This window comes from Epinephelus moara, chromosome 13 (assembly GCF_006386435.1).
Source record: "Epinephelus moara isolate mb chromosome 13, YSFRI_EMoa_1.0, whole genome shotgun sequence".
NCBI classification, from domain to species: Eukaryota; Metazoa; Chordata; class Actinopteri; order Perciformes; family Serranidae; genus Epinephelus; species Epinephelus moara.
Window position 1 is genome coordinate 17980240 of NC_065518.1, and position 23734 is coordinate 18003973.

The window sequence follows — 23734 nt, forward strand, 5'->3', positions numbered from 1 at the left end:
AAACTCCACACACTACAGGAGAGGCAGTCACGTTCACAGGCACACACGTTAACATTTATTTAGCCTACATTAAATCGCAAATCGCAGCCTTTTATGCGGTTATGTAATCGCACAGCCTGATATTGCGATTGCGATTAGATTAATTGTGCAGCACTACTACTGTTGCTCCCACCTCCGCTCCAGCTCCTCCTTTTCATGTTGTGTGACTCATCAATGTCATTTCTGTTTGTCACTCATGCTGAGTCTGTTCTGTTCCCGGGGGGTCTTTACTGCTGCTCTTCCTACATTAGGCTTTCCATGTAGGCACATGGAAGGGCAGGGACGTTTGCTCTCTCTGTCTTAAGGCTTTCCTCGTTTGCGCGTGGAAGGGCAGAGAGGTGTGCTCTCTCTGCCCTAGGCTTTACACGTAAGCGCGTGGAAGAGGCTTTCTGTGTAGGCCTAGGAAAGGCAGAAACACCCTAGAACAGAGCCATACTGCCAAATATAATGCTGCAAATGAAAATTAGTTTTTTTGAGAGACTAACTCTACCATGTCTCGCCCTGTCACCCAAACAACCATGAACTTTCTAGAAAACAAACACAACATGTGCCTCTTGTCCCCCATCCCATCTCTACTGGAATGTCATCTCCTTCATGTCACCGGTGCTCAGCTCATGGCCTGTCAGACACTGGTGTCTCCATTAGTCCATTTATAAATAAATAAATATCATGTTAATCATGTCAAATTGCTTTAATACTAATACAATACAAATTGGATTCAGCACCGTGTCGCCATTAGCACAGGTTGCTGATTTAGGCTACTTTTTAATTTGCTAGACAAATGATGGTTCAGCCCTTTTGCATTAAATTAAACCAGTTTCAGCTCACCAGATACACTGCATGGGACCAGCAAAAACAGAAATCAGGCCAACTCTATCCATCAGTATTTGTTAAAATAAAAGTTGACACAGTTTACACTTTTTTTTTTTTTTTTTTTCCCTCAAAAAGAATATGATCAGGATCACAATGAGCCAAAGCAACTAAACATCTACGACATTTAAACCATCCAAACCAATCTTTTTATCATGAGCTGGTGGTCAAAGCATCTGTCCCGTGGGATTGCTGATTCAAGCACTGTAACAGCCATTGTGTCCATCAGCAGACATTTGTCCTGTCAAAGCAAGACACTAATCCCCTGCCTGCTCACAAAATGTAAACCCTGTTCACTTTATACGCTACACGTCAAGATGCCACAGAAAACTGCCCAATCAAGATTTAGACCGCTGAAGTATGAGGATCGACAGTCCCCAACACTTGTTAACTGATCTGTAGGAGTCTGGAAAAGGCATGCTGCTGAAATGTATTGGTGGATTTTTTTTAATCCTCTTTTGTTACATGGATCTTGCTGGAAATGAATCTCTATACTTTCACAAAGTAGATCTATAGTCCTCCGATTTTTACTCACACAAGATATAGAAGCACTACAGATTTTATGTCAGCTGTAGTCAAGTTGTTTTCCACTTGCAGTTTTATCTTCCACACCCATCACCAGTAAATAAAACATCAGTGGCATCTTTGAAAGTGATTGTTGGTCCTAGCCATTGCACACCAAAACCCACGGCAGGGTCGTACTTGACCTTTCCTTTTACTGGAATGAAACAAGTAGACATGACAAGCTGAGGTTCTGACAGAAGTTCCCAATTTTTTACTAAAACACCCACCCGTCTGACAAGGAAAAAGACTGCAGGCTGGTTGGGGGTGTCACAGCAGTGCAGTCGTCCTGTCAAATCAAAAAGGCCACATTAGCCATAAACTAAAATCAACATCATTTTTGACAGCTTATTTACGGGAGCTTTAGTTGTGAATGGGCCTTTTTTTGTCCGTGACAATGGTTGTGTTTGGTCTGGAGGCACAAAGGAAAGATCAGTGAGCTGCCACTTTATGTTGCGTTGAAGGCGGTAATGTCAGCTGTCGTCGTGGTATAACTGGATTAAGGTATGCTGCACAATTTGTCATTTCTTAAGCTCTTCTGCCTTCCTATTTTTCAATAGTGACAATGTGAGATTGCCATTTTTAGCCCTAGCATTAACCTCAATAACGTGGTGTTGTAACAATGATAATAATAATAATAATAATAATTATAATAGTAATAACAATATTAAGCTTTGGTTTGATGAATTTTGCGGTTGACATTTTCCAATTTATGTTCCCTTTTTTGCTTTTCTGTATCCTATTTTGAATTAATCAAACCCCTGAGAATAGTTTTTACCCGTTGATCTGTGGGTTCATTGTGCTACTCTTAAGTTTACTGTACTGCAAAGCAACTGGGTCTGGTGGGAACAAGCTAGCGGTGTTGCTTAATTGGCAATTATTGCTAGTAAAGCCATACGGGCATTTGTGTGGAAACATTGTGCCTACCCTCTGTTCTACCCCTGGGCCGCCTCAGTGAGTAATCAGCTCAATTTTGAGCTATGTTATTACTGTTAGCTCTGTTAGCATGGTTAGTGGTTTTCAATAAGTTAACAATGCCAAGGAAGTTTTGTGGCTCAAAATGAAGCCACTTACTCACTGGAGCTATGTGGGGCGACGCCAGAGGGTGGCCACCATGTTTCTGCAGCAAGCTGTCCCTACACCTGGTCGATGTTACTGGCAGTAACCGCCAAAAGAGGGGCCCCACAAGCTAGCTTCCACTGGCCTGGCTGGTGCGCAGTGCAGAGCACCCAAGGTTTACATTAACTGGCCACGAGAGATCGAACAATGGGGAGGTAGTACTATGTTTTTGTACATTAACCCAGCTCACTGGCTGGCTGTCAGCAAAGCCAACACAAAATAAAATAAAGGGCAAGACACTGACATCACAAAATAATACATTTTACCACCTCTAAATGGACAGGGCTTTAAAATGCAGCTCTAAAGATCACTGAGTCAGTGGAGCGCCAGACTAAAAGGAAAGGCCTCTTGTAGTCTATTTCACATTACTTTATTCTCTTAAAATTTAACCAGTTAGTTACCAGTTAATGGATGTCGGGCTATTGAAGGCAAAATTAAGTGAAACTGACATCCCTAGCCCACAAGACTGTCGTGCTTACATTATAGTGTATTTGTCTCTATGGCTGTTAGAACCCAGTGAAGATAATACAGCAATACAGCCAGCTCACTCTCTGACAAGTATACTGTGATATAAATGACATCATAATTCTTTCTTGTGTGAATATAAATGCTTGACTCACAATATGAAAATGATAAATTATGACAGCACATTGGCGTGCTGTTTGTTTTTCACTTTGCAATGATGAAGCATTTTTTTTCTTCTTCTTACGTGGCCACGGTTTAACGTGACTGTGAATGTCGGGAAACAATTCGCCGTCATTCCCTGCACGGATTCATCCCCAGCTACTCTCCACTAAAGCCTTGTTTGTTTGCTATTCAAAGCACTTTATCTCGTGCTTCAGCTTGGGAGTTTTCTGTTCTAAGCTTTGAGCAACCTGCAGTGTCTTCCACCCCTAATGTGCCAAATTCAACAGCGACACACAAAAAACTAAAAACACAGAAATAACAGCATTTCACACCGTCCACAAAGCCAGAATTCTCTTCATTTGTTTCCTCAAGAGAAAGTATTTTTGCAGTAATTTCGAGACAAACATCCAGTCGGTAAAAATATATTTGCCTGTGGCCTTCATTGAGTGTGACACATCAAGCAGAGGCGACGTTGTTGTGTGGAGGAATGAGGCGACTGAATTGTATTCATCCCCAAATGGCTCTAAGCGAAACTTCTTTGATCAATATGTCTGTTAGGGAATGCTATGCACCGGAGAGAACCACTTTCTGAAAACACAACCATCACTCACGCACAACATCTTTGGCCGTCAGGTTTAATGTTTTCATGCGTCCTTTGATGGAGGCCATAGAGGAAAGAAAAGGAGAGGAATATTTTGGGGGGAGCGATATGTCTTACAGGGATTTTAACAGCTCCTACAGTATGCGACAGGTGAAATCATCACCATTTATCACCTCATGCACTCATGCTGATGAGTGCTGATGCATTAAACTTAAATCTCTATTCTGAGGCCATCCAATTAAATGACTACATTGTTATTGCTGCTCAATATGCATGCATGGTGAAATTCAGAAAAAAGTGAAAGCATAGGAAAAGCATTCTATATTGTAGGGCTGTGACAATTATTTTCATTGTCAATTAGTCTGTAGATTGTTTTCTCAATTAATCGATTAGTTGTTTGGTTGAAAATGAGTTTCCCGAGGCGTAAGATGACATCCTCAAATTTCTTCAAACCGCAAAGTTGCAATACCACTGACAAGCCAACAGCAAGGGGTTTGGCAAGCAACCGAGCAAGCGCTATGGCTATGTTCATGTGTTTTCTATTTATTTATGGGGACCGCCTTTTATTAACACCATGTGAGCAGCATAACAAGGTGCTGAGTGTCTACTCTGCGCTGAACACTGCACATTTTCCTTTTTTTTTCTGGTCACCATTTCAATCAGGAGAGACTTTTTTATAGTGAAAAGAATATTTATTAACGTGAGCATAAGAATGAAAAAATGTCTTTGGTGATTAGACCCCATTGAGATATTTTTAAGGACATGATGAATCCATAGTTGAATAGGGAACCCCCCCAGGGTCTAGACACTGGTGGTGGTAGAGGTGGTGAGGATGAGATTTGGAGAAGATGGAGAAGCGCTACTGATCTGGATGAGTAGAGGAATGAGCCTTTGTTGAGCTCGTCCAGGACTCTGGATGCGATGGCTGGAGGTGAACGGGGTGTAGGATGGTGCAGCACTTTTGCCTAAAATGATGGCTGACAGCAGCAGAGGAGAGAGCAGATTTAAAATTTTGCAGTAGTGTCCTGATTGGCAAAGTGGCAAAGTTTGAGTGAGCAGCCACAGTCAGCTGATTAGAGGAAGCAGTGGGAGTGGGAGGGAGAATATTGTGAATGGATGAGCACAAAGAAAGTCTTCCTGATTAAACTTACGCTGAGATTCATGAGTTGAAAAATAGTCAACCTTGGGTAAAACACTACAGTCATCTGTGGCTGTCACTTTTTACCTGTCCAATCACAGTAGAGAAGTGGCAGAACAAATACTACAAAGACCAACTGTCAGAGTGGTGAACAACAACAATGGAGAAGACATTAATACAGAATCCACATAGACTGGTGGGTCCGTCCAGCCTTCCCTTCTTCCAGAGCAAGTACTCTACCTTCTGCCAACATTTTTACTTTGGCGGAAATTCTGTATCATAGCAACCAGACACAACCAATGCGTCTCAGCTGAAAAGAACGCAGTGCCCCTTTTTGCGCCTCATTAGTCCTTGATCACACAGAGGTGTGCCACACTGCCTTTTTTTGTTGTTGTTTTTGTTTAATTGAATGCCACTAGCCCATCACGTCTTTACACTAACCTTCTCGTGTGATCAATCTACCCTTTATTTATTTTTTATTTCACAGTAATTACTTGCTAGTTCCTAAAATGGACAGGCAGAGGGTACTTGCTGTAGGTCTGGTTAAGGGTGAGAGGCTGTCAGCAAATAGTTTGTTGGTCACAGGGAAACAGAGATCTGTGTGGGTACATGAGACCCTAAAAAAGAAGCTGGATCACTGCGAGAACCACCAGTTGGTCCAGGAGCTTCACCTCAATGATGGCTGTTCCCAGGCATATTTTAGGATGACTCGGGCAGTTTGACAACCTGCTGTCTATCGTCGGGTCATATCCCTCTGGGTATCCAGCAACCGCTACCACCAGTTTCTCCTCCATTTTCTACCAACTGTAAACTTGTTGTTGTGACCACCACAGAAGGCCCGCCTCTCAAATGCTCTGACTTGATTTTTCAACTTCAGGAGTTCAGAGCGGTCCAGCAAAAATACCAGGAGCCTAGAGCTCAGAAACGCCAGGTGCGTCACAACACAAAAACAACGAGCAAAAAGCCTAATTCTTATTAAACAATTACAAAAAGGTGCCTCCAGCTGTTAAAATGCTTTCTGCGTGATCAGGGCCTTACCCTTCTGTGTTCCGTGTTTAACAATCAACAAACAATTAATTTGTTTTAAAACTGTGTTATCTCTGTCATTTAAAAAGCAACAATACGCAATTTATTGGCTTAACAACCAAGCTCATTTTACGAAGCACCAAAATCAGGATAAATGAAGTAATTTGCAAAACAACAAAACAATTATAATACCAATATCACTCTGTTGAAATTCCTTAAACACAACAGCTCTTTTATTTTGTCCACAACCCAAAGATATTCAGTTTGCTATCATAGAGGATTAGAGAAACTAGAAAATATTCACATTTAGGAAGCTGGAATCAGAGAATTTAAACTTTTTTTTCTCTATAAAGGTTACTCAAACCAATTAGTAGATTATAAAATTAGCTGGAGAGTAATTTAATAGTTACCAGCTAATTGATTAATTGTCGCAGCTCTAATATATTAAGCCTGTGTGTGTGGGTTTCCTGCAGTCGTGCGCAACTCCTTGGGTCAATATACCTACAGTCACCACACTCTCCTCTGTTTAGCACTCAAAACACACACACACACACTCCCTCTCTCTTTCTCCCACACACACACATGCATGCAAATGAACATAGCAGGTGGTGAGGTGTTAAACAGGCCATGATTTGGCTAGAATTTGATGGCAGACTCTCCCTGAAGGCCAGGGGAGGGCTAAACAGGATTTCACTGATCCAGCGTCAGGGCCAACACTGCCAGTCCCCATGCATTATCAGTGCCAGTCCGGCATTTCCATGCACTTGGAGATACCCCCACAGTATGTGTCTGGCAGCACTGCTTCAGGGTAAAGCCTCGAGGTCCATATGTACAAATGCAGCTTTCAACGTTACTTTAAAGCCACTCACAAACTCATCGTCAGAGCCTCCCCCCTCTCCCCACCTCGCTTATCGGCATTTGCTTAGTCCGTTTGTCACATTATCCGTGCTCTCTCCTTTTTGTCAAGTAACACTGATGACAAGCTCGCTCCCGAGGGAGGCTGAGCCACAACCTTTCCCTTGTTTCTGCATGTGTCACCGTGATTGGATCAGAGCTGTGTCTTTCTGCTGTGAGTGAGCAGTCTGAAAGGCATGTAATCCTGTTCCCACTGCTCCATTGTGGGCAGCAGGCGTTTGCGGGTGTGTGTAGCTGCCTGTTTCTACCTATGTTTATTTTTGTAGAGCTTTGGGGTGATAATGCCGGGGCGAATTTGCTGTGACTGGTGTTTTTTTTGCGTGTGTGTGTGTGTGTGTGTGTGTGAGACAGGGAGCCACCTCCATGATATGGATGGCTGTATTGAGCAGGACCCAGTGACAGGGGAAATCTGCCTCGTTTAAAGGGGAAAGCAAAACTCATCAGGGCTTTGCTTTGTCCATGAGACGCACAGTTAGTGGGATTTATAATTGGGATTAACTGTTGTCCCCTGGTGTGTTTTTCAAAGCTAGTTATCATTAATGTAATCCAATTAGTACATTCATTGTGTTTACAGATTTGTCTCTAAATGACTCATCGCAGGTGTACTTAATTTATTAACCTAAATAGATTCATTTGATATTGTTCATTCCATATGCCTGCCACAGATTAGCGTGACATTTATTTTTTATCTTTTATCATTACTTTTCAGCAGTTTGAATAATCAGTCAGTATGCTCCAACTCTATAAATACACACGGAGATGTGAAGCTGAGTTTATAAATTAACATATAAACCATTCACAACATAATGCCACTCTCTGTGCTGGACAACACACCAATACATTCCATGCATCAAGATGTCTCCAACACTTGGGCACTGAATAAAGATCACGATTAGCATTAGAACGCAGAAGTTTGTGTTTGGCTATTCATGCTTTGATAATTCACATCACTTAGAAAAAGTTAAAGAGTGCAGGTGGAAAAGCACTTGCTACCTACAGATGGCTGAATAGAGTTGTTCTGCTCAAAGAGAAGGCCTTCACACAGCTCTCCAGCTCTTATGGAGGAGACAGTGTTTGAATCAGAGCATGCCATCTTGACAGTGTTGCCCCTAAAACATAAAATGTCCTATCACTGTAATTTCCTGGTACCCAACTGTCGCCAAAATCCACGTCATAATCCGGCTTGGTATGTTAGATAACAGACAAATAGTGACCAACAGAGACTGACCTCTCCCAAAAAATGACACCACTGGACAGCCCGTGTTAATGTTAACTATAGACAGTGACCTCTAGTGACCACAGTAACTATGACGGGATGAAAGGAAGTCAGGTGACGTAGTACAAAAAGTGAAAAGGTGAAAAAAGAGGAGATCGGGGAGGATGGATGGGTCAAAAAACACAGGACTTTCACCCCTGAGACTGGAGTTCATGTTCTGTGTGAAACCAAAACACAGTGTTGAGTTATTTTAGGTTACATATGTACACCATGTTTCCATGTTCCTTAACATCAAGTACATTTTGTGACTAAGACCAGCTATGATTCCTTTCCTAAATATAACTTTACCGGTAGGAGCCAGGGGTGGGAATCACCAGAGAATCCACGATACGATATTATCACAATACTTTATTTTTTACGAATATATTTATTGCATTTTTAACATAAAACACAGAACAGCTCGGACATAACATGGTGAATAGAAGTAGTAGTTGAAAATAAGATAATAAGGGAACAATGAAAAAAGAAGAATTAATAGAGAAAAATTAAAGTAGTGGGCATTACATCCATCCCCAACCTTCATCACTTCCTACAACCATATAAAGGCAGCAACACACAGACTAACAAGTAGGCTATATAGACACATAACAAGGTTACAAGAAGATTAATTTACAGGAAGTGTAAGCCGATTTAGGAAACCCCTGTAATATGGAGGATGACAGTGTAGGTCCAATGTACTTTAAGTAAGGGTCCCAAACTTTATGAAAAGCATCTACTGAGAAGTGAAGCATACAAGAGATATATTCATTGGGAATACACTGCATTATAAGACATTTGTTGGAGCAGCATCCTTGGTCCAGAAGAGCAGAATATTTCGCTTGGCAGCAGAAGTCAAAAGATTGAAGAGTCTCTTGTGTTTGATATTTGTAATATGACCATCCAGGAGTCCAACTAGGAGGCACATAGGGTCCAAATCTATTTGAACACCAAATATAACACACAGTTCATCCACAATATTTGACCAATAGCCTGTAGCGTCACACATAACACCAAAAACAGTGAAGTCAGCTGCCAGACTCAGAGTTACACTTATAAAAGAGAGATGAAATACTAGCATCAATTTTGTTTTTGATAGCAGGTGTTACATATGAGTGATGTACAATTCTGAAATGAGTAGATTTGGTTCGATTCCTGCCATTCTAGATCGTCAATAGTGAGTTTAGGGCTCCATAGAATTATTGCAATACTTAAGTCAAGATACGACATTATTGTGATTTTGAATATGTTGCGATATGCTGAGTATTGTGCTAAAATATATTGCAATTCATATGTTTGTTTGTTTTTTCTCTTTGAACCATATTCTCATTTCCAGTGTTTTTACACCAGATACAAAAGCTAAAACATCCAATTAAACAATTTGTCTTGATGATTCGGCACAAGAATTTTTCAATAATAGGACATGTGCCATTAATTTTTTTCACTCATTATTGAAAAGTCTGCTTCCTGGTGACCTTATAACAATAATGATTAATTATAAAGATTATTTATTAATAATTGTATATTTCTCTTGTATATTTTAAATTTTACCACTAATTTTTTTTTTTTTTTTACGTTTTTTTAAATTTATTTACTTTTTCATTTAATTTTGATTTTACTGCTAATACCACTTATTTTTGTATATATTTTATATTTCTTTCTCTCCATATCTATCTATCTATCTATCTATCTATCTATCTATCTATCTATCTATCTATCTATCGAATCACATTCCTCGAATGGTCGATCAGTCAACTTCGTCAACTATTCTTAAAAGTTTGTCTTGACAAGAAAACAAAGCAAAGTTATGTGTCTAAAATAATAAGTCTGACCAGTTGCCACTGGGTGTACAGCTTCCTCACTATTATTTACTGTCTGTAAGAGTGTGCCTCCACCGTGTAATGAAAATATAACAGGTCATGGGTGTGGTGTTGTTGACCTGCAGCAGGGCAGCGGATGGCTCAAAACGTGGACAAACTTGACATCAAAGTTACAATGTACTGCTGGATTACCAGTGACATACCCTGTGCTGCGCCGCTCCACTGCAGCGCACATCAAATCACGAAAAATAAACAAGATCAGGCAATGAAAAACCTGCAGTGCACCCACACGAACATAGAACCCTGTGAATCTCTACACAGCTGCCTGAAATACACAGCCAAACCTTTCCAAGTCACAGTTTATGTGTCAAATACAGTGCAAAGAAGCGCCAGCTTAGACCACAATTTCCTCCTTGAAAATCTGGAGTAGGACTGTGCTTGTTTTTCATATCAATAGAATCATCTGTTGAGATGGTGTAGGGGCTAATCACATCTTCCCTCCGGTAAGCCTAAGTCCTAAACCCCATCCCAGTCAATTTTTACACCAGCTCCCCTAATCCCTCTCCCTTTTGATGTTTCCTGCTGTTTGTATAAGATCAATAAAATATACAAGAGAAAGATGCCCTCCTCTACCTTCATCTTGGCTACTTGCAGCAGACCAAAGCCACTGAAAAGGAACTAGCTGCCATCCAACTGATCTCAGGAGTCACAAAAAGAGTAAATTGTATCAGTGGGTGCTAAGACCAGCCCCCCTGCTATGCTCATGTATGCCCTCAGCGGCTCCATATGCCAAGAGAGCTGCCAAGGGAGCGGACAGGCAAGCTCAGTGACTGCCAATCTGCAGATGCAGGAGCCGTCCGCTCATGCATATTAAACCCGCACCACCTGCTCGTCGTACATCACACCCTGCATTCTTGGTCCCAGGAATTTTAATCAACTGCGCTGACAGGAAGCCGCTCTCTGGTCCACGTAGGTGAATCGCTCAACTCCTCTCCTCTTACTCCCGCTAAAGCCGGGATGGGGATGCATGTTGATGTTGCATTTGTACAACGTCCCCGAGTTCCCCTGAGGAAGACGGAGAGCGTCAGGGAAAGATCAGAATATGGCGATGAGGCAGGGGAGAGACAAGACAGACTGCTGTGCCTTTAAGATATGAAGATCTCCAAATGGCATTGGGTTGTCTTTCTTGTCAAGTTCTCACACTCTTCATACCGTCCCCTCCTGTCCTGTTGTCTGCTCAGGTGTGAATAATTGCCTGCATCTTGCTGAATTAACCAAAAAAAGACAGACAGAGGCAGAGAGATTAAAAAAAGAGAAAACAGCATCAGTACCTTGTGATCAAAATTACTTCTCAATCGTTACACAGTACAGTCGAGGCAAATCAGGCTTCCCAACATTTCCTTTTCTGCTCTTCTTCCCCTCTTTTCATTATTATTTGATATGTTTGCATGTGCAAAACCGCATCTAGAGACGAGTGCTGCATAAAACAGTATTTTGAATCATTTCCAATTCAAATATGTTTGTCGGGCTTAAAGAGGGAGCATGGTGAATACCCATGGAAGGAAAATGAAAAAGCTGGTTTTGTCACATTGAAGTATTTTTACACAGCTGTGCGGCGATCATAGCACTGATAACACGGCATCTCAACCCATCAGCACGGAGAAATCAGCATTTTTACCGTCAACCGTCATGTCGGTGAAGATGTTACAGTAAGTAGATGAAGACACAATTAGGGACTCGACTGCACCTCTCAGTCTCCCTGCCAGTTTCTGCTGGCACAGCATAATCCTCTAGAACCCCCAGGATTAAATTTTTATGCCATCTTTTTAAATATAGTCTTAAATAAAATAAAAAATAAAAGAGAGAAGAGAGAAAAAAAAAGAGGCAGATGGAGACAGGCACTGCCAAGACAGGACCAAGTGTGGTAACAGTTAGATGCACAGTAGCAGGCAAGCCAAATATGCCACGTTTGATAAATAGTTTGTTAGCGTTGATGATAAATCGTTGTGAGAAACAAAAGCATTTCTGTGGAAATGAATAAAATATTTTGATGGACACATGCTGTGCACGTACACACAGACGTGCACACCCCAATTACAGATCATAATCATATATGTAAATTAGTGTTTTGTGAAAATAACCGTAATTATGTTAGAGTTATTTAATGGATAATATTGTTGAGAATGAATTTCAGTCAGTCTACAAAAGAATACATGTTCAGGCCTGTATCATCCTAATTTTTCTCATGAATAGTCCAGTAATATCCAAGCATATTTTGTCGATATGACTTGATATCGTGTGTTCTGTCAAAAGATCTCATCATACACACTGCATTTTATTTGTAAGTCTGTCTCTCCATGAGTGCTCTTCACGACTTTCATGCCTTCTTGCACATTTGTGTGCGTGCCTTGTGTGTTTTTCATTAGTTTCGCAGCCTCTTCCATGGGGGTCCCATTTGTAAACAGTGATGAATTATTAATTACCTCGCCCTTCCTGAAGCAGCACCACAGGTATGTGGATTTCAGCAAAACCCCAGCAAGCTTTAATTTGTGTCTCACTTCTTGCGTGTCCTGTCCTGGAATCAAAATCTAAATGTAATGTCATTGCCATGGCAAAAGCACTAAAGCGACCTCGCTCATTAAATATACATTTGACAGATTCAAATGTATTTCTCCAGTCGCTGGTTATTCTGTTATTTGCTCTGTAAGTAATGGAGATAATGGCATCAAAGTACATCACCCGCTTTTGAATATGAGGTGGAGGCACTCATCCCGTTCTTAACAGCTTTTATGAGCGTCTCCCAGAGTGAATGGATGTATGTTCAGGGCTGCACTGACATCTACATCACAGTGGTTTAGCTAATGTGATGTGTAACACATACCGCTCCAACATAAATCATCTCAGATAACCAAGGCATCCAACAACTTGGAAATTTGTCACAAAAACTTTGGAATAATAGGCATCAGATACAGTATGGCATTTCTTTTATTCCTGAGATCATAAGCAGTAACATTGTTTTGTCCCTCCTGGTGGCATATTATGATAATTACGCCACAAATTGCAATCAATGAATCAGGATAAATTATCCGTCTAGTCCCATATTACTGCATATGGGTTGCGAAGACAAATTAGCAGAGGAGAAATTGCTTCTAATAACATTGTTCTGTGTTTGAGCATTCTCATAAACCTCATTAGGGATTCAAGTCTTGAACAGGAAGTCAATAACATCTGACGGATTACATTCTGACCTTGATAGCATAGAAACTGCTTCAGGAGGATCTGCAGGTCCAGAGAAGTGGAGTCGCTGCTGACTCTTGTCACAGCGCCGCAATTTTGATCCACGTCTAATGTCGATTGGCATTGTGGCTTCGTTACCACGACTGAGTCAGAGAAATGTGCTACTGAGGAGGCAAATTATCTTCGAAAGCCCTCAAGGCACCTTCAGAAAAACACATAGCGAGAGCCCTTGGTACTGATAATAACCTGACAATATGAGTCATGATAATTTCAGAGAAATTCAATCAATCTCACGCATCCCTCTGCGTTCGTGTATTTTTCTTAGGGGTGCTTTTGTAGTACTTCATTTCTACATTTAATAACTATAGGTCCAAGGTCTATCAAGCGGCATAGCATTACTCACACATCTATAGAATAAAAGGGGCAGTCAAGCAATAAAATAAATTATCTTCACAAATACACAATGTTCATTTACAGTGCGATTTCAGTGTTCTTTAGAGAGCTTTGTAGAAATACTTCCTTCCCCCTGCAGAAGGCTGATGCACAGAATTTCTGTGTTTTTCTTAAGGAACAGTTCCACCCAAAATTACATACTCTCTCCTATGTGAGTCCCAGCTCCCCTGGTGTTTGCACAGCCTCTTCTATTGGATATATGCAGGTTGTCTCTGACAGTGCAGACAGGTTGTACCTCCAGCAGAGGTATATTCCACATCAGACAACAAGCAAGCCGAGGCTTCTGGTAGAGAGCAGTGCAGGCGATTATTTGGATTTCCAGTGCGGTCTCTTGGCTGCAAAACACTTGCACTATGTTGCGTGGGTTGTGGAGAGAAAATTTCATGGTCACTTTATGATGTGTTTGGGAGAAGGAGGGGGGTCTGGAAATGCAGAGGCTTACTTGTTGTGTGTATGGTGGTCATGCAAACTTTAATCAAGATTCAGCTGACACGAGGTCAGGAGATAATGTAGATAATTAAAACTTTTCATTAGGGGGTGAATTGTTCCCTTAAGGTTCAATGCATGTTTGATGTCTACTGGGGTCTACTTTATTAACCTGCTGCTTCGGGCCTGTCACTGTGAACACATTCAAAACCCTTTTTAGTTAGTCTAATAATGCTGCTGTTAGATAATGACTCGACTTGAAGGTGTCTTAGTAACCAAGAAGAAAAACAGTACCTTGAAGTCCTGAATGTATCCTGCAGTGACAAATGGAATTAAGCTTCCTTTGCCAAACATTTAATAACCTCTGCATGTCCATAGATAGAAAAATAATCACACCATTAATGTACAGTTTATATGTCACAGCTCGGGGCTCTAAGGCTGGACTAGAATGAAGAACAACTTGAGTGCCGGTGACAAATGTCCCATTGAATAGCTATCACTGGGCTGTCATGGCAACCAAGGCCATGTGCTCTTTAACCCTGCTTACTGGCTACGGCTGCAGCTTTTAACCAACAGTCCCGTGGGTCAACTACTATTTGTTTGTGTCATGTCAGGGACAGGAGGTCTCCCAAGGCTTGCAGTCTTGATGATCATGTAAGACATACAGAGCAGCACAGTATGTATGTGTATGCTTCTGTGTTTGTGTGTGTGTGGGAATGTATGATTTAAAACCTGCATACGATTGGAAAATGTTTCTTCTCCTGACTCCAATTAAGTCATTAAGAGCAAATACAAAAGCAGATATAATCCAGGGAATGAAGGGAGCCCTCATTAAAATGCAGGTCATAAAAGTGATCAACACTAACATACTAAAATATGAATTTCCCTGAGAGAAAATTAAAATTAGTGCACTAGTGTAATTAATATTTAAAATGTAACTTTAAGAATATATTTTATTTAATTTCAGCCAAGATAAAGTTAATTTAGTGGTTAATACTGCAGTATTATATATATATATATATATATATGTATATATATATATAAGTGCATGCAACCACGTTACTTAGGGGAAAATGTGATTTGTTTTCAATTGAAGTGGCAATTTTTTTTTGTTTATTTGATTTTTGTAACATTTTTTATTGGAGAGAAATGTTAACATTGTAATAAAATTAAAGTTTAACAATCTATTTTTGAAAGAAACAAAGAAAGTCTTTGCAGTAAATGGGTATCGATGATTCAGTGCAGTTTATGGAGGTCCACTCTTTGATAGATAGATGTCAACCAAAGCAGTGCAAGTGCCCTCTTGGAAATTTCTTTTTAAAAATTATAATAGGCACTTTTTCAGTAATATTATGGGAAAAGACTCTAAAAGTAAATCTTTTATTCTATTTTTTAAATGACTAGAAACAGAGGTCCACCCTTGGTGGGGTACAGCAAAGGTCCACTGTTGGTAATGTAGGTGTGTATGTGTGTGTGTGTGTTGCACCTGACAGGCCTCACAGGGCTATGCCACTGTGTATACATAGTGACCATTGCTATTTATATATATTGGATATTCAAGGCTACACTCAAGTTCTTTTTCCCTGTGCTGCATATCTTGTCCATAGTTTTATCGCTCAAGGTCCTATGGTCATGCTCAGTAGCTCAACGCATTTTTTAAGCATACATATTGTGATTTTTGTGAAGCTTTATATCTCTCTCCCTCTCTCTCTCTCTCTCTCTCTCTCTCTCCATATATATATATATATATATATATATATATATACATACATACATATACATACAGTATGTTTTCCCATGGGTTGGGCTATAGTTGGAATACATTACTTTCATGAGAGTTAAAAATAAAACAAGGCCTTGATATCAAAAAGTGACTTTGACAGCAGTTTATTTACATATGGTAAAATGATATAACTGAGATGTGTTTCTTTGAAAAATCTCACAACTCTCAATTAGCCATCTTTTTTTTTTTTTTTCAAGAGACAGTTTTAGCATGCTGGTGGTGTCATATTCAGTATCGTAGATCCACTCACTGTCATGAGAAGATCAAAATAAGCTTTGTGGTGGTACTTAATCAAGCTGGCATAGTAAGCACTATAGCTGCTGTTGTCCTCACATTTAAGAGGCAGAAAATATGCTTAAATAATGCTTGAATCTCTTGTTTGATATACATATTTCTCTGAAATTTTTGATTAATTTATTAGTTTTAACAGAACAGAATATTCCCTGAAACAGGACTCCACAAATAATATCACACTTCTGCGACAGCAACCCACCTCACTTGATTAAACACTTAGATACAATGCAACACATGTCCACCTTTGTATAAAAGTGTCCATTTTCACTTGCAGTAATTTGCTTTATTGTGTAAACCCATTAGAGTCTCTGCAACCACAGAGTTATGGTTGGTGGTTTTGCATCCTTCCAGTTCATTTGACATCATTTTTGATCAAATGATTTTCATTTTTTTGGGGCTAGCAGATGCAAGCCATATGTTTGGCACCTTTTTCATACAGTGCAAAAAAGGAAGGTGTGCTCTAAACCTGAATCAACAGCCATTTGTGTAAAAAATATGTTTTGGGTTTTTATCACGGCTTGAACCACAGTGTGCAGAAACTGATCATTTACCCTCTTTGTTTTAATAATGCACTCCAGTAATGAACTATTTCTCCATTTCTCCTGCAGCAGTGAGTCAAGTGCTGCTTTAGAGAAGAGAAAGTCATTTCCAAACCATTGTGGCAGATGATATAGTCAGAGCCAGTGCGATGTCCATACCCTACTGCGCTGTATATTCCTCTGAATATGGTTCTATCCAAAAGGCAGCAGTGCATGATGGGTAAGCAATCAGCCGGCTCTCTCAGGACTTTTCCTTTACATAGTAAGGCCCTCTTTGATGTGTGCTGCAGTAAACACAGGGAGTTCTCTCCCAACCACTGTCTCCTGGGGGATAAGGCTCAGCACAAGAACACTAATGAGCACATTAGAAGGAAGCCATAGAAGGAAAATGCTACAGTTGTAAATGGAATTGTCTCTTGTGTTGTCTGTGGCAATGATGCACTGTCTACAGTAAATGCATGTGTGCGGAGTATATACAGAATATGATGGAAGCCTCTGTAGGACAATTACATTAAGCTTTTTTTTTTTTTTCCCGACTTCATGATTTAGATTTAAATCAAGGCTGCGAGAAACTGTAATACAGCAGACGCGTTATAATTAACAGTTAAAAGTAATCAAGCTTTGGAGTTAAAAGGTAAAAGTGGAGCTGTGGAACTGAAGTGACATATCCGCTGACAATAACACTAACAAACCATTACAAATGGAGCATTCGCCATTTATTCCATTAACAATAATCACGGGTCATAAAGAAGTGATGCGTAACAATCCTACCTGCCTGAAAACAGTGTTACTTCCCTGGCTGTGCCAAGGTGTGAGTGTGTAGTTTTATGCTTCCGTGTCTTGTTAAAATGATATGAATACTGTAAAGAGGAGTTTGTTACATACTACTGAATGATCAAAGTTTATAGCAGAAGGCAAACATTGGAAATGTCTGTGTTTTTCACAAGGACTCCTCAGATCCGTGCTACACTGTGCAGCATAATGTCTGACTGCAGACACTGGCCCACTTTTAGTGCACGTTGATTGGCTGTGAATCCATAGAGAAAAACATGTAGTGCTCTGACTGATTTTTTTACTAAAAAAATATGTCTGATTAGCAGTTCCTGAAATGTTAGCATGCATTTATTTAGATTCACTAGTTTTTACTCATTTGACTTTGCTTGTTTGTGGATGTAACCTTCATTTCATGTTACAACAACAGATCCGCATGTAGTGATGAGCCACCCCCTAGAAGTAAAGGCACCTTTCAAATGTAATTCTATATTTATTTTAAGCTGTTGGACTTTTTTTGAAGATATCGATCGAAAGCGATTCAATAGCAGTGACTGGGAAGGAGCACTAGCCTCAGTATTCCTCTCAGATAACTCTGATCTGAATCTGTGATCCCCAGCCAGTAGATTCCTTGAAAGTTACCAGGGGAATCAGCAATCTGGATTGCCTTTGTGCAGCGGGGAGAGTGAGAGACGTGAAAATGATTTCAAAGAGTCCAGAATCACGCTCCCTCTGCAGCTGCCATTTATTAGCACATTTTCCACCATGTTTTTTTTTTTTTTCACATCCACCTAATAGTGAGTTTCATTTCTGAGTTTCATAGAGTTTGCCAGAGGCTTGCGTTGCGAGGGTTTTATTTTGTAAAGGGCTTCATTAAGAAGCGTTGATAAATTAGCCTAATGGCAACTTGTATGTTTGTCATAATTAGTCATGACACAACATCTTAATGCTTCCTAAGAGTAAGGGACACATCATTTATCAGCTGTTACCTCAATAATGAAGATGAAGATGGTTTGATATAAAAAAAGAAAGTGCAAAAATCTTCTCTAAAAAACAAAAATGCTTTAATAGGTTTGATTGCTTGGATCTACAGCAGGGTTCACACTGATCTATTCAGGGTCAGTCGCTTGAGTGTCAGGAAATGACAAGCTGGAAAATATCACATCAAAACATACAAACGCACATTATCACCATTCTGCTCCGACACGTTCAAAAAGCTGACTAATTGCTTTATTAACTTGCTCTTTTTCTGACAGGGCAATATTTAAAGAACCTAGCGTTTCGACAGGATCCTGCTTGACAGGTGCTCGTTCAAAGTTGCGCTTGCTGTGCTGCAGATTTTTTACCATTTCTTGCCTGTCACGGTGATGAAACGGGAACCCATAAGAAATTGACAGCCTGTATTGCTCAAGGCCAAACATATCTGAAGATGGCTTGTTCCTTGATGTGGCCAACGGGGCTAAAAGAGTCAAGACTTAAGAGGTTTTCGTTGCAGATTTTTGAGAGGTAATCAGTACAGGCTGTTTGCTTGTAGACCTTGCACCTGGTGAGGAGAAGCAGAACCTTTTTATTTTGTGGAATGACAGGTTAGAGACTTAGCACCTTCTATTCTGTTTTAATGAAATACAGAGCGTTCTAAAGTGTGTTTACGGGTCAGATGATTCATTGGGTACTGGAATAAGTGCAATATTAAAAACCAAAGGGAATATCAAAGACCAGCTATTCTCGAAATCCTTTTGCACATTTTAAGTATTCCATAATATGTTTAATTTAAGACCACTCATGTCAGCCGTCCTCTCACCGGGTGTGAAACTGGCACATTTGCTGTCTGTAGAAAAAAGGAGAGCCAATATACAAAAGGTGCTGCTGTAATGCGCCTCGGAGTTTTGTGGAAGCTTTGTCCCTCGTGAAAGAAATACACGTCATACATCATCATCATCGATTCCCAAAGTGCTGCGTCAAAGGTACCACAGTGACCTTGTGTAGTTCACATCCTGCCCCACTGCTCCGTCAACAACATGTGACAAATGAAATGATTGCTGCACTTGCACTGCTTTTTATACAGAAAAGACGGTGCAGTAAAAGTGGATCAGCAGAAGCCTTCTTCACTGGTTCTTTGAAATAAGATAAGGTGACAAGTGGAGAAAATAAAGTTTTTGAGACATTTCAGCGCAGATAAGATTACTCGCGACACAGGTACCAAAAGGGTGTTTGGTATCCGCCTGACCTTGGCTTTTGTAATGTAAATATATCAATGGTTAGGCTTACAGCACAAAATCAATTTCCCCTTCTGTCAGAACAGCTCTGCTTCATGTGCTTAAACCCAAACCAATGACCTAACACAGCGGCCTTTGTCTTTGTATATCAAACATACTGTATCTCACATGTGGTCACTGCTGCTGTGTGAATAATAGATATGAGGGACTTTAAACGCTGTGACAATTATTATCAGGGACATGCATACCACAGGGGGACGTTGTGTTCTATTTTCTATTATTAAAGTTGCATCTTGGAATAGATAACCTTTTGAACATTCCACTCTGAGAATTTGTGGAATTAATAATACAAGACGTAATCCTTGTCTTTTAAAGCCTAGAAAGTGAGAGTCAACTCGGGTTCAAAACCTACTTTCATATGCATCACACTCTTGGGGCTGGTGTATAAGAAGTAATCCAAAAATGAGTCTAACTAGCAATCAAAAAGCATTCAACAGATGCAGAGTGTGAATGCCTTTAGTTTCATTTAAAAGCATCCACCCCAGGGATGGGCATGAACGCGCTAACACAGCATCGTTCATTAAATGGGTTCATATTTTTGGTCAACGCAACTTATGAACTTGAGCTTGAGCATCGTTCACTCTTGTGACAGTTAACAAAGCTCATTTTACAGCACCCCATGATTTATGGCGAATTAAACAGCAGGGTCTCCGACTATCTTGGCCGCAGTGAGTCTCCTGTTTTTCTGCCTCCACTCCGGTTGCAAGTCAGAAGAAAGACACAGCGTAGCCTACCGTTAGCCTTCAGCTGCACCTTTGAAGTGTAGAAACACAGTCCTGATAGCCTCTAGCTCGCCAACCCTTGGTATCGGACCAAAAAGTCAGTCGTTTTTAGTTTTACCCTCCAACAACTTCATCCTCCACTCTGTAAATCCACTGACTCCCAGGCCATCCATAGCCTTAGGCGAACGTGCGTTTCCTAGAATAGCGAAGGCATGAACTGACCTACTCTCCCCATGACTGGCAAGTGCTCGCTGCCTTCGTTGGTTGGGTTAGTGAGGTTTAGGCATGAAGAGGGAGATTGGTTATGGTAAAAATGTCATTATAGGTCAATCAGCGGAGGAAAAAGGTGGAGCACAGCGGATAATGCCTTTGCTATCCCAGATGCAAATTCGCTACCCAGAGCCGACTGCAGTACATGAAACGGTGGCTGCAGTTTTCCTGAAGCTTCCCTAAGCTTCTTTAATCGATCAAGGCATCAGTTGGTTTGGTGTTTGTTGGCCAAATTTCGTATTAAGTCTAAAACTGAGTAAGTTTGGACTATTCCTATTAAGGTACTATAATTTTGAATATCCTATCTTGTATATATTGTGTGTATGTATATATACTAACTATTACTTTTTAAAAATATGTTAATATTCCAATTACATTGTCTGAATAATAAGAATTGCTTTGTCCAAACCATGTTGTGCCAAAAAAAAAAAAAAAAAAAAATTAGGGAAGTCTAATTATGGAATGGACTCTGCTTTGAAAATGTGTAGCTCTCTGTAGTTTTAAAAAAGCCTTAAAATGTAAAATGATTAAAATGTAAAAAAGAAAAAAAAGATTTTATTTTCAAGTACAGTGCAATTGATTATTAATTTATTAATTCCCTTTCTTTGGTATCGTTGATATTCCGGTTTATCCTTTGGTTGATATAGACGATACAGGATAACCAAAAATAAGGGGCCTCAGACTATTCCTATATCGATTATTCATTGTGAGAAAATTTGTGTGAAATAATCTTTGTCTCTCCAGATGTATATTCATTCAAGTGCTCTGCAGAACTGAAATTGTAACACATCTTTGAGCTATAGCAACTGTAATGAAGCCAGTGGCAGTGCCCGTGCTGGCTCGCTTGGAAGCATATGAATTGCAAATTTTATGTTTTTTAACTGCTGCATAATTTGGCTTATGCAGGGTAAATTAAATTTCCATTGCATCTACAGTATACCTTTACTGCACCCTTTTTTCCACTACCAGCAACATATGATACATTCAGTGGTGGAACATAAACTCACATTGGTTTATCTTGGCTCTTAAAAGTAATCTCTGTCTGTGATTCTGGAGTTGGCAGTGGCGACGACTGGGGGCTGCGGATGGGTAGCAGGAATTCTACTTTAAAAGAAAAAATGGCTTATAAAACTTACAACATTCTAATTGTAATCTATCAAGTAGTTCATTTTAATTTGTGAACTGAACTTTGAGCCAGCTCTTGTCACGTGTCAACATGCACTCAATCTCCCGACATAGATATAAAAAGAGAAAAAGGACCCCAAATGCATCTGAAGAAATGCTATGAGCCTCTACAGTAAGTGGTCTAAATGATAGCTTCCAAAGTTTTGACTCTGACAGAGCAGAGTCATGGTTGGTCCCAAGAACACAACATATCTCTTTTTGTGTTCCCTCTGATCTCTCATCATCTCTCGGGCCTTACACGAAGAGCCCCCGGATTTATCGATCAATGGCCGTAAACAAAACATAGATTGAACTGGACACTTGGGCACAACAAACGGATTACTGACTTTTTATTCCTCCACACGCGATTGGTCACTAGAGCCTCAACTGAAAAAGGGCCATTGGCCGGCAGGAGTGCGGCGCGCAAAGCAGGCAGACTCACATGAAAGGATGATAGAAATAGGCACGGAATGACAATTAGAAGAATACAGTGTGTGAGCGTGCATGTGTGTGCATTTATACGGTGTGTCAGTGTGCACAGTATAAATGGATGAAAGCAGAATCAGATGTGTAATCCAATTGTATTGGCAAGGTATTGAGCGTAATACCAGTCAATCCAATTTTCAAAGCCTGGCTACATGACGGAGTCAAAGAGCTTCTGGGTGATAATTTCAATGTTATAGTACGTGTGTGTGTATGTGTGTGTGCCCACACATGTGTATCCTTGTGCATGAATAAATGTCTGCATACACTAACGTGTGGATGCACACACTAGCTCACAATATTTATATGTTGCTGTGGCCACATGCCTGACAGCTGTGCATATTTCACAGGGTGGAGAACTCTGCATTGCAGTGCTTGTACATGGCAGCCATGCTCTTTATGTGAGAGCGGCTCAGGGTCAGACTCGAAGAGGAGAATTAAAGCTACATCTCCGAGCCCATCTCTCGCTCTCCGCTGTGTCTTTGTAGTGTAACATTATCGTCCCGCTTCCTTACAGCTGTAATGTATTTTTGTGTTTTCTAACTGTGTTTACCAAAGCAGCAGACCAGGAAACTCACTAAGGAATTGCAGTTAAACTGCTTCATTTGAAACAAACAGCAAAACAGACACCAGGAGTGCTGTACATATGTTTTATAAAAGCAACAAATACACCAAAAGCAGTGCAACGCTGATAACAATAATAATACTAAGGCGTGTTGTTGCAGTCAATAACATGCATTACACCATTACTTTCTTTATTGCATCAGGGCAAAGTCGGAAAACCTTCAAACCGAAAATGCTAATTCTACTCAGCCAGTAATGAAGACAGTCATTTCCGAGGGCAATCCTGCCTTTAGCCCAAAGACTGTCAGAAATCAACAACTAATGAAGTCTTCTCTTTCAGTCAGAGCAGAGTGGTCATTTCAGTACAAATAAAGAAGGAAAGCTAAACTTTTAGCGCCCTGACAGGATGACGCGCAGAGGCACTTAAAGAAATTAAAGAAATGAGAAACGTCCCTATGCAAATTAGCTTTGATCTAAGTTGAATGAATGAGAGATATTTGATTTTTTTTTAAACATTCTTAGTGTCTAAATCTGTCCTTCCTGTCTCTTTCTGTCCACAGCAGTGGCCCCCACACTCCCCAGTCTGCGTTCAGAGGTCTTCAAGCCATGTGTGGAAGACAAGGACCTGGCCTTTTGTTTAAACGAGGGAGAGTGCTCCATCATTGAAACCGTGGCTGGGGTTCACAGACACTGCAGGTGAGTGTGTGTGTATGTGTGCGTGAGAGGCATTTGGTTTCTACTCAGCATTGACGTTTCCTCTCTTTGCCCTTCCCCTTCAATCGCT

The 23734-nt window shown here is 40.4% G+C and overlaps 1 protein-coding gene across 1 annotated transcript in view; it reads left to right on the forward strand.

Annotated features, from left to right (window-relative positions):
- The window catches only part of nrg3b (neuregulin 3b), a 303274-nt gene that overhangs the window by 118217 nt on the left and 161323 nt on the right, over positions 1-23734 (forward strand). Inside the window, exon 2 of the mRNA XM_050060435.1 lies at positions 23511-23646. Coding sequence (XP_049916392.1) covers positions 23511-23646 — 136 coding nt within the window. The remainder of the gene's footprint in view (positions 1-23510; positions 23647-23734) is intronic.